The sequence below is a fragment of the Notothenia coriiceps genome, unplaced genomic scaffold (assembly GCF_000735185.1).
Source record: "Notothenia coriiceps isolate Sejong01 unplaced genomic scaffold, NC01 NC01_scaffold00037250, whole genome shotgun sequence".
Lineage (NCBI taxonomy): Eukaryota > Metazoa > Chordata > Actinopteri > Perciformes > Nototheniidae > Notothenia > Notothenia coriiceps.
This window is the reverse complement of record NW_011369951.1, coordinates 8,271,675-8,282,969: the sequence shown is the minus strand read 5'-3', so window position 1 is coordinate 8,282,969 and position 11,295 is coordinate 8,271,675. Positions and strand designations below refer to the sequence as shown.

Sequence of the window (11,295 nt, the reverse complement as noted above, 5' to 3'; positions counted from 1 at the left end):
CAACAAAAACTGTCCTTCCCCAGCTCACTCCCCCTCCATATGACCAAGTGCTAGGGCTGCTCGGTTATGGCAAAAATCATAATCTCGATTATTTGGGTCAATAATTGTAATTGCGATTATTAATTGACTATTCAACATCCATTTATTGTACTTTAAAACAAATACAAACCTGAAAACTCCTTAACATATATACAACACCAACATTTTGGTAAAAAATATTCAACATATTCCACTGAGTTAAACATTAAAGGCTGGCCCACCCATCGTCATGGTCCAGAAGTAACAGGAAATAAATATTGAACTACAATTTAAGACCAAATAAAAATGTTTTGGCCACCATGGCAAATGCTATTATTCATTGACTTTGAAAACATACATTTCTTGGAGAAAAAAATGTTTAACAGTATGTTTTTAACAGTTAATTACCCTGAACTTTAAGTATAATTCAATTGAAAATGAAAAAAAAAAAATAATGAAAAAAAAAAAAAAAATAATAATAATAAAAAAATAATCGTTTTATTTCGATTACGTTGTTTTCGTAATCGTTGCAAGCCATAATTGTGATTAAAATACGATTAATTGAGCAGCCCTACTTTGTAGTACCTTAAAGTCCTACAGATTGGGATATATTATCATTTTATGATCAATATGTGACACAAAACAAAATTGTTTACTGTTAATGTGCTCATCAGCGCTGCAATGACCTCAAAAACATGTTGGATATATGGGGCGATATAAGGACAAGATCTTAAACAACCTGACACTGTCATGCATAGTTCTTAATAACACTGGTTTAACAAGCCCTTCATTTCCTTTGGTTGTGTTTTAGCCTCAAGACTCTTTACCCAAGCTTTTATTCAGCACTACTTCCCTGTTGCCAACACTGCAAACCCCAGTGAAACGAGCAGAATCTGTCAAACATAAAAGTGCACTATCATCTGCAGCGATCTGCTGTATAGGGAGTAACGCAGGACCGTGTAAAAAGGAAAATATGAATCTCGACTGTCATCAAACGTTATCCAGAAACATACGGCTGTTCAGCAAGCTGTACATGTGAAATAAACTCATAGGAACCACTAGATGATTTACGGATAAACCAGTGCTTTACTAAAAGAGTGCAACGTGTGTTTCTGTGTACGTGGGTATGTGTGAGTGTTTGCTGTCTGTGGTGTGAGATCTGCTGCCATGGATCTCTCCCCTTTAAGTGTCCTCTGCAGCTTGTCCTTTAAAAGCAACTCAGAGTGGGCAGCACTGCTCAACATCTGTGGAACAATCTGCCAGCGGGGGCTGGGTGTTTACGGCACAAGGTTATACAGAAACACAGTTAACGCACTAAGATGCAGAATAGAACTCAGCACAAGAATCTCATCCATTTAGATTTAACTGAAAATGACATAAGGAACCATTATCAATTTGAACAAATGTAGAAGAATCAGCACACAGAACATTTGGGAAAACACTGGTTTGTTCAATTTAGTGTGGCGAATAGCTAAAAATCTTAATTATAAGGATCTTACAAACTGTTCAAAGGCCTTAAGCGTGCAGGTATTATTTCCAACATTGAGTCACCGTTCTTAAAGAGGACGTATTATTCTAATTTCCAGGTTCATATTTGTATTTTGTGCTTTAAGACATGTCTCCATGCTGTAATGTTCAAAAAGCTCTTTATTGTTCTCATACTGCCTGTGCTGCAGCACCTCTTTTCACCCTCTGTCTGAAACCAGAGCCCAGTCTGCTCTGATTGGTTAGCTGGCCGGCTCTGTTGTGATTGGTCAACCGCTTAGAGATGTCCCGCCCCTTAGCCTATCATGTACAATGTGTTGGAGCGCTAGCCAATAGAAGCACGAGTGTTACATTGTGATGTCACAGAAGTAAACAAAGAAGTCCAATTGAGGCGTTTCAGGGAGTGTGTGGGAGAGAAACTCGCTCTGTAGTGAACTTTGGGATTTTAGCCTTTGCAGAACATTTACATACACACAACCCTATAGAACACACTACTGGAAAAAAAAAAAAACATAATAGGGCCTCTTTAAATGTCAAAATGAATGACCGAAGACAAAAAACAGTTTGACAATCCTTATAAGTGTCTCGTGTTTTTACTTGATGAACAACTTAATCAGTTAATTGATTGGCAGCATTCAAATTCAATTAGTTTTCGTATATGCCTAAGCCTGAATAGAGCGGATGTAGTTCTGTTGAGTTTCATGGCTGACTAAGCTCTGCATATTGGGATTTTTCTCAACACAGCCTGTGAGGATGAAAAACAATGGGTATTGTATATGAGGGCAGCCAGCCAGGAGAGTGTTGCACATCTCATTATGATGCTTCCTCGCATCGCTTTTTGCTTCACAGCTGAAAAAACCAAATTAAAGATGAGATTGGCTCTCAAAACCCATTTATTTTCCACTGCAAATACGCAGCACGGTTATAACACAGAGAGGCTGTTTTGTTTTCTTCTCAAAGTCAAAGTGAAAACACTGGCTTTTCATCAACTTGTTTTTTGATCAAAATTAGAAAGCTGGAGTCTTGTTTATTTGCTAAAAAAAGACTCCAATAAAGTCAACAGGATGCCTCATCATAACCACAATTATGTACATCAAGAACGACCAACAGTAAGAGTCCAGCACATCGTACAAGTCCAAGCCTGTTGTCTAGTACTCTAAAATGTACAATGTTCAAAGTACAAAGAAATGTCTACTCTTTGCACCATTCTTATGTTAATCAACCCACAACAGTTTCCAGCTTGCCCATTTAAGTGGTGTTCATCAAGGTTGTGTTAAATGTGTATAGTAAAAACGACATGTGGCTCACGGAGGTTACCGGCATCTTTACGACAGTGAATAAGGGTTTTTACTCATTCTGTTAAACAGTTTCCAGATTAAGGATTTTCACATCTCAGCTTTGGATTTACGACCACACTGACCTCAGAGCAGGTTCAACCTCAGTGCAATCTCCCACACTGAACATACTGGGCTCCACTGAGAATAGCATGTGTAGGCGAGAAAAGGTGATTGCTGAGAAAAGGAATGTGCAATTAAAATCGCCAATGTAAATATATACATGGAATCTGAAAAATAACAAACTATGAAAGTCAGTGGGTGTTTCGCAATGTCGAGTACGCTTGCTTGGTAGCACATGTCTTCCGAGTCACTTCCTTCAGAAGCGAGGGAAGAATCCTTCCTGGCATTCGGAAAACGAAGAGTGGAACAGGCGAGCAAGTGTGCGTCATATGAGAGGCCCCGCCTTACATTTTCCACCACAGGGGGAAATTGGTCCGTGCGCAAAGCATTGTGGGGATTTTAAGACCGCGAAGTCTACACATGTGCAGCCTCGAAATTTCTCGCTACGAAGTACGCCGGCCTCGGTAGAATTTCCAAGTATGCTGGACATTGGAACAGTCCTTCGGCGGGACTCGATGACTTAGCATGCTTGAAATAGTGGCTCTGGAGCATCCTTCCTTGACATTGAGAAACACAGTGTCTCAATGTAACCTCGATCATGGATGAAAGCTAATAGTTAATACTAGAGTTGAAATGTAAAAAGTGTGTGGAAGAGAAACTCCCTTTGGAGGGAACTTTGGGATTTTAGCCTTTGCAGACCATTGAAATGCACTAAAACCTATAGAACACACTATAGGAAAGGGAAAACCCCGAAAAAGCATAATATGCCCCCTTTAATGAGTTTTGAATCCGACCCTGACCAAATAATTAACATTTTGATTTGACACTGTTGTGGTAGATGATTTGCTTTGTAGTTTAAACAATTGAAATCATAGCATCTCTAATTGAAACAGACTCGTTAAATTATATTTTTAAAGGTTCACGCACTAATTTACCAGCGCTAATGAGAACACAGAATTCAACAGCAGAATCAATGCATCTGTACTCTTAGACTGGCTCTTTATTCTGACTTTCTACAGCTCCGAGGCATCCTTCATCTCGATTCCTCAAATCAAGTATTTAGTGCAGCAAATCCGAGCGAGAGGGTCATTCCTGGACAAGCTCTGGGCCATTTTACCGAGAGAAGCGATTCTGCTTTTATTGACTCTTATGATCTGCAGTGTTAGACTTCCACACAGCGAATGCCACAGCCTCTCGAGCTAAGACGGAGTGGGCAGAATTCCTCTCGAACTCACAGCCCAATCCCTTTACGGAGGATTTCAGAGCTGCCTTTAAAGTCTTTTGTGCTTTAGATACAGGATTTGCCTTCTTCCAAAAGATCTTAGAAACACCATATCTCACTCACAAGCCATTGTCGTGTGTTACTATAAAAATATAAGTACTGCTCTACTGTGTCCCTCTTTACAGCTTCCAGAGATAAACAACGTTCCAGGCGTGAACCCACAGGGAGAAACAGTCAATGGGCTGACACAGTTTCGCAATGTTAAGTTGAATGTGAGTGGAGTTCACAGTGGGACAGCCAACACACTCCTCACTGCCTCCGTGAACATGCATTCCTGTGGAGGAAATTACACAGGGGAGTTTTTAAAAAGGGGGACATGTTGTCTCTCAGCTTTTAACACGTGATCAACATCGGGAATGAGAAAAATAAAGACCTTTTGTGAACATTAAAGCATGTAAACATGTCAGAGTAGAGGCACTAAATACTAATATGAACCTGAAAATGATCAGAATATGTCCCCTTCTTATTGGGACACAAACAGTGGACTCATGGGTTAATGTATTTTGGTTAGTTGACCCTCCTTGCTACAGACTTGAACTATAACCATATTTGTGATAGCCCAAAACATCCATATCTTAAATACAATTATGACAATGCAGTTTTGTTTTTAAAGGTAATACATTTTTGGGAAAACAGGCTGCGGTAAAATATACTAATATAACTGATTATTCAGTTATACAGAAACACTAAGTCTTCAGAAACACTAAGTATTGACACACACACACACACACACACACACACACACACACACACACACACACACACACACACACACACACACACACACACACACCAGCTGCTGCATTGTGTTTATATGCTCATCCAATCTCTGCTATCCTCGGACTAAGGGCATGCCAAGAGCCACTGCGGCACAGCAATCTTACTGCATCGCTGTGTGTGTGTGTGTGTGTGTGTGTGTGTGTGTGTGTGTGTGTGTGTGTGTGTGTGTGTGTGTGTGTGTGTGTGTGTGTATACTCCTCATTAAGCGTGTTAACAGTATGCACACACTGCACTTACATCGGCAAGCAGATAAATAACACATAGCTTTTCTCCATACATCATATGTATAGTTTAAATACTGTTGGCATATTGTATTCTTTATGTCCACTTGCCTGATAAACACATCCCACACACATAATCATTATATACATTTGATCTGTCCGAACCCCATAACTATACTGTATATTCACTCTCACAGATCTCACAGTGTTTATTAGCATGTGTTAGCACTAGTGTTCAGTAGGCAGAATCTGCTGATACTACCTGGTCAGCAGCAAACAGCAACCAGACCACAACTTGAGTATTTAGCAGCTAAAGAGAGTCGGTGGAGACCAACAACTGAGCTAAAAGAGAGAAAATATTAGACTTATAGTCTACAGTTTGCCAGAAATATGAGTCCATACAGTAAACTGCTGTATTTACCAACAACTTAAAGTCAATCATTCTTCCAGTTGTACAGCCTTCAGGTCCAAAACAAAAAATACTGGCTGTCTTAGTCAAACATGGGCTTAAAAACATCACTCAGTTAATAATGAAAAGTCAATGAAGGAGCAGGAAAATAAGGAAGCAATTTTGAGCACAACCAATTCTGCCTCAAGCTAAATAGTAATTTTAGATTTGAATGACCTTTAACCATCCAACCACTTTTATACATAAATGATTTAATTGGGGTTACAACACAAGTGGATTCTGAGAGAAAGAGTTATTAAGACTGTGGAATATATTTTCTTCCAGTCCGAACCAGTATTTGGCTTGAGTTTCAGACCTGGCTAAAATGTATTCCCTTTAAATGTGATAGAGCTCGAGTGGTGAAGGAGAACAATTCTGACTTTCTGATTCATAATTATGTTTCTTTTGGGTAAACATTTAAATCATAAAATGACGTGTTATGTGAGTTTAATACCCCCTCATCTGTTAAAAAATGATTTGTGCTTTCCAACTGTGTTAGCAGCATTTTGCATTTTTGACAACTGAATTGAGCCCTTTTTACATGAAGCTAATTGCTAACGTGAAACAGAGATAATTTATAATTCTCAGATCTGGTTTAATATTAAATACCTGATTAAACCAAACAAAAGGCTCTGCTGCAGCTCAGTAATAAGTCAATCTAAATGTGCCGGACGATAACAAAAGCCAAAAATCACTCTATTCAATTAGGCTTGTCTGTCTGTCTGTCTGTCTGTCTGTCTGTCTGTCTGTCTGTCTGTCTGTCTGTCTGTCTGTCTGTCTGTCTGTCTGTCTGTCTGTCTGTCTGTCTGTCTGTCTGTCTGTCTGTCTGTCTGTGTCTGTGTGTGTGTGTGTGTGTGTGTGTCCTCCCCCACACAGCGTTTCACCTCACGGATCGATAGCAGAGCCATAACAGACCATCTCCTGTTTAATATGCCTGTCCTCAGCCCGGGGTGTAATTGGTCCCTTTGGTAAAAACCTGGCAGTTATCAAATCTATCAATCTGAGCTAAACAAGGGCTGACCCGGAACCTGAGTGGATGAATAATTTAGGAGAGGAGGGTCTGCAAGCATGCTATCCATAATTCCTCTCGATCTCTAAACCCTCTAAATTATCTAAGCAGCTACTCATCATCGCGACGTGTGCCGTTCTACATTCATGCTGACGTGTGAGCTGTGCATCAGAGCTATCAGAGGTTATTCAGATCAGCAGCTTCTTCTGATTCCCTTTCTACTTCCCTGTGAGCAACATCTTGAATAATGCATTTCTTTACTTAAAGGCAAATTCTTCCGCGTCCTCCTTAAGACATGAACAGCCGCCCTGTAACACCCTTAGCACAAAAAAGAAAACGCTAGAAGGAAAAAAGCTACTAATGCTAGAGGCACTTTTCAGTATGCTTGTATCAGATGGCTGAGATTGCCTTCATAGAAAAAGCCATATTGAAATGTCTGTGTTTTCTTATTTTTGGATGCAAGCAATATCAGATGGATTTACAGTAGGGCTGTGCTAGTTCAAATAGTTGATTTTTGACCTTATTATTTTAAACCAGTGTTCAAGTGATGTGCAGCTTTTGTTTGAACCTGGTACTTCTGCACAGTTGCAGATATAGAGGCTATTGAGATCATCTGAGACAGGCTTAGAGGGGTCAGAACCAAAACACACAGAAGTAGCTTTTATGCTCCGCAGATCTGGAAGAAAAGCTTCCTCTGAAGTCCGCCTTAACCCCCTAACCCGAGTTTAAAGTTATTTCAAATCAAAGCTAAAAACCTGCTTTTCCAGAGGTCATTTAACCATTTTTTGTTATTACACTTCTTGTATCTCTGTATTGAAGGTTAAGGTTAGTTTATTTGTATAGCACATTTCAGACACAAGGCAATTCAAAGTCCTTTAGATATGCAATGACACAAAACAATTAAAAACTAAATAAGTTGAACAAAAAGACAATTCACTTGTAAAATACTCACAATGCTGCAAGAAGTGATGAAGTGCAATTTCAAAACATATTTAAAAGACCTCTGGAAAAGCCGCACTAAACAGAAAGGGTTTCAGCTTTGATTTGATTGGGACGGACCTCAGATTGTTCCAGATCTGCGGAGCATAACAACTAAAAGCTGCCTCAGCGAATTACAATGTCATCTTTTAAATACAATCAATCTCTTTATTGACTGTTTTTAATTAATGTGTGAACGCTTATGTAAAACACTCTGAAGTGCCTTTGGTGCTGTATGAATAAACATGCTATTTGAAGGAGTAACTTCCAGTGTTGGCTGTGATGTATCGTTTCCAACTCGTGATCCAAAAATGTCCAAATACCCCCGAGCATTTTAGATTTTATCTGACAAAATATTCGTCTTTAAACACATAGTTGTTAGCGTTAAGGCTTTTGAAAACAACATTTTCACTACAGTAACATTTGCTATCCCGCTTGCCACAAACAAACCCATTTCTAACAGAACAATGAATAGTATTAATACAACCACAACATCAAAAAGCATTTTGCCCATTATTTCATGGTAATGATGTTTTAATAAGATATGAGAACAGAGTTTTGAAAATCCATACAAAATCCTCAATAGAAGCTTTAAAGGTGGGGTAGGTAATTTTGGGGAAACCAGCTCGAGTGCGCTAGAATTTGAAAATACACAACCGGAAAAAATCTGCCACTTCCTTCCAGAGCCCCTCCTCCAACACACACGAACGCGCACATGACCAATGAGGGCACGAGATAAGTTTGTGCACAGATGGAAGGCTGACAGGCAGGTAGGCCATCCAGTTACTTTAGCCGGTCCGGCTCAGATGATTGGTCGTGCTTTTTACAGCGCCACGGCTTCCACAGATGAAATTTTTGTATGGATTTTTTGTCAAAGCACTTCAGATATTCATTGCTATCGGGATGTTAAGAGCATTCCATGGAATATAACAAAAAGTGTATCTCGAGCCAGTTTCTCAAACTTACCTACCCCACCTTTAAAAAAGGTGAAAAGAAGAGATATTGGATCCAACCATAACTAACAGCTTTAACAGCACAGATGTTTAACAGACGTGCATGCTGGCTCAGTCCATGACCTTGTGTGTATGATGCTCATCTCTATCAGCCCCTTTAACACTGCCGCAGCAGGCGGGGCGCCAACAGACAAAAACCAACAAAGTCAGCTGGACATAGTAGAAGTCGTCCAGCAGCAGACCAAAACAAAAACACCTTTCTGCTCTCGCTTTCAGGGGGAAGCTGGCAGCCTGCCTGCCTGAAATAAGAGAGGCCGAATGTGCTGACCCGGCACTCTGTAATTGGCTATCTGTCCCATCAGCCCTGTCAGTGGGCGGGATTTAATACTGGAGGACTGGACACTCTCTCTTACTTACACTCAAATACACACTGCTCTGCAGACACGACATTGGGTCCCTGAGTATATGCTGTAGGCTGAGAGAAACGCAGATATAAACGCAAGTGCATGATTTTACCCAACTTTTCATGAAGCTCTATGATGGAGGAATCCAAGCTGAATAACTGGTATTTAAAGAAGACATAGTAGGCTCATGTTCAGGTTCATATTGTATGTTGTGCCTCTACTGTGGCATGCTCAAAAGGAATTTATTATTTTGAGTGTGTGGCAGAGAAACTCCCTCTGAAAGGAACACAGGGATGTTAGCCTTTGCAGACCATTAACGTGCACAATAACCTAAATACTGTAACAATACAGGAAAGGGAAACCCCACTAAATCATAATAGGGACTGTTTCAATAAGGGTTATTGCAATACAATGTGAATGTTATTCTTATTTAAAATGGAGGCTACTTTCCAAATCAAACACTTGTTTCTTTTGTACAGCTTACTGACAAAGTACTATTGCACCCACTATGCATACAATTGGGACTCACTACGTCAACATAACATTGCAATTTGGACTTTGATACTGTTGATCATACTGGACGCTATACCTGCAGTGCAAGGGATTGTGGGTCAGAAGAGCCAGAAATGCATGCTGGCTTTTTAACTGCAAAATGTGCCGGATGCTGGACATCTTGGTATTTTTATGCATACCAACTATGTATAAGAACAGACTCAGTATTTGTTCTAGCATACTAAATAGTATGTTAGTAAGGGTATAAGAAGGTTAAGTAAATATGATGCTTTTCAGTCTAATACTCCCTTATAATTATACATAAATATGATGCTATTGCACCTGCGAATTTCACAGAAGGCTGAGCAGAGTCATTGTTATTATGTGATGTGAATACATTTCAACCGGTTGGCAGTCTGTAAAAACCATGGAAAGAAAACAACTAAAAGCAAAGCCAACCCTCAGGAAACGCTTTCAGTTGTGTTTGTTTATGGAGGTATGTTTATGGAGGTATGAATTCTGCTTCTGATTTTCCAGTAAGACAAGAATGGGAGTCTGCAGTAAACAAACAATATGTGTTAACCAATAACCAGAACTTCAATACTGCACTGATAACAAAGTGAAAGATTGAATGCAATATTGACTTTCAAGTTTAATCTGGTCACACAGTGCGGTTTCATTTCCAAGTCACCCGCTGAGGCCTTAAGGAGAACATGTGCAGACTGAAGAAGAAGAAAAGATATCGGCCAGGCTCTGGAAAAATGATTAATGTCCTCAAATTATACTTTCACATCTTCTGATGCACCTCTTTGTGGGTCAACATGTGTGTTTAATGGCCATATCAAGTTGATATGGATATGTCGGGTGTGTTTAATGGGAATGTAGCAGTTCCCCTTTTTGCTAACAAATCATTTGCATACTAAGCAAAACAGGAAGCAAAGTAGCCTACTATAGTAAAATTATTTTTATTTAAATGTATTATTTATATTTGCAAAGGAGGTTGAGTTTTGGAATATCAGTAGGTTTCTATGTCTGTTAGCAAGTTTACAGAAAACAAAACTAGGGGCCCTGAGTTTCATGACATTGGTTGAAGGGTGTACCATGGGCTGAGGAAGAATACATTATACTTGGGGCAATGGAGTGAAACCAAATCAGATGTCGTAAAATAAACGTATATCTGAACTCAATTCCTGGGCTGTCTGAAAAATCTGAAAATTAGTGACTGACTGGGAAAATCACGTGAACATGATCTTACGTCAAATAACAACTTGGAAACAGTAAAGAATGTGTTGTTTAAAGGCTCTTAGCAATACAATTCAACATATCATCTTTGTAGCGTCCATGTTTATTTAACATATTAAAGTGCACCTATCATGCTATTTTTAGGCAATAGCATAGGTCTCAGATATATAAAAATATATAAAAAACATGTCTATGAAGTGTTTTGCTCCAAATACCAAACAGATCACCCATTCCAGCCATGCCTCATATCGCTCTATTTCACTTCCTGTTTCAAAAGTGCTGATTTGGGGTATAAAGCTTTAGAAATAAAGAGGAGGGGGCTGAGCTCATGCGGGACCCGGCAGCTACTGTCTAAACTAAATACTGACAAGGCCGGATTAACCATATGGGCAGGGGCCCTTGAGCAAAGAGGGCCCTCAGTGACAAGATAAAAAAAAATGTTAAAAGTATTTTTTTGTTCTTTTCCGGGCACAACCTCACTCATCATACATTGTTTTAAATGACACTCACTCTTCACCATAAATAACACAGCTTTTCTATAGGGTCAAATTAATATATTTCTAAAAACGTCTCACTATGTATGCCG

The 11,295-nt window shown here is 39.4% G+C and overlaps 2 protein-coding genes across 2 annotated transcripts in view; both read right to left on the bottom strand.

Annotated features, from left to right (window-relative positions):
- Positions 1-270, bottom strand: part of LOC104967252 (band 4.1-like protein 3) — an 8,369-nt gene extending 8,099 nt beyond the window's left edge. Inside the window, exon 1 of the mRNA XM_010796668.1 lies at positions 261-270. Coding sequence (XP_010794970.1) covers positions 261-270 — 10 coding nt within the window. The remainder of the gene's footprint in view (positions 1-260) is intronic.
- Positions 1-11,295, bottom strand: part of LOC104967253 (band 4.1-like protein 1) — a 135,695-nt gene that overhangs the window by 73,748 nt on the left and 50,652 nt on the right. The gene's annotated exons all lie outside the window — the stretch shown is intronic.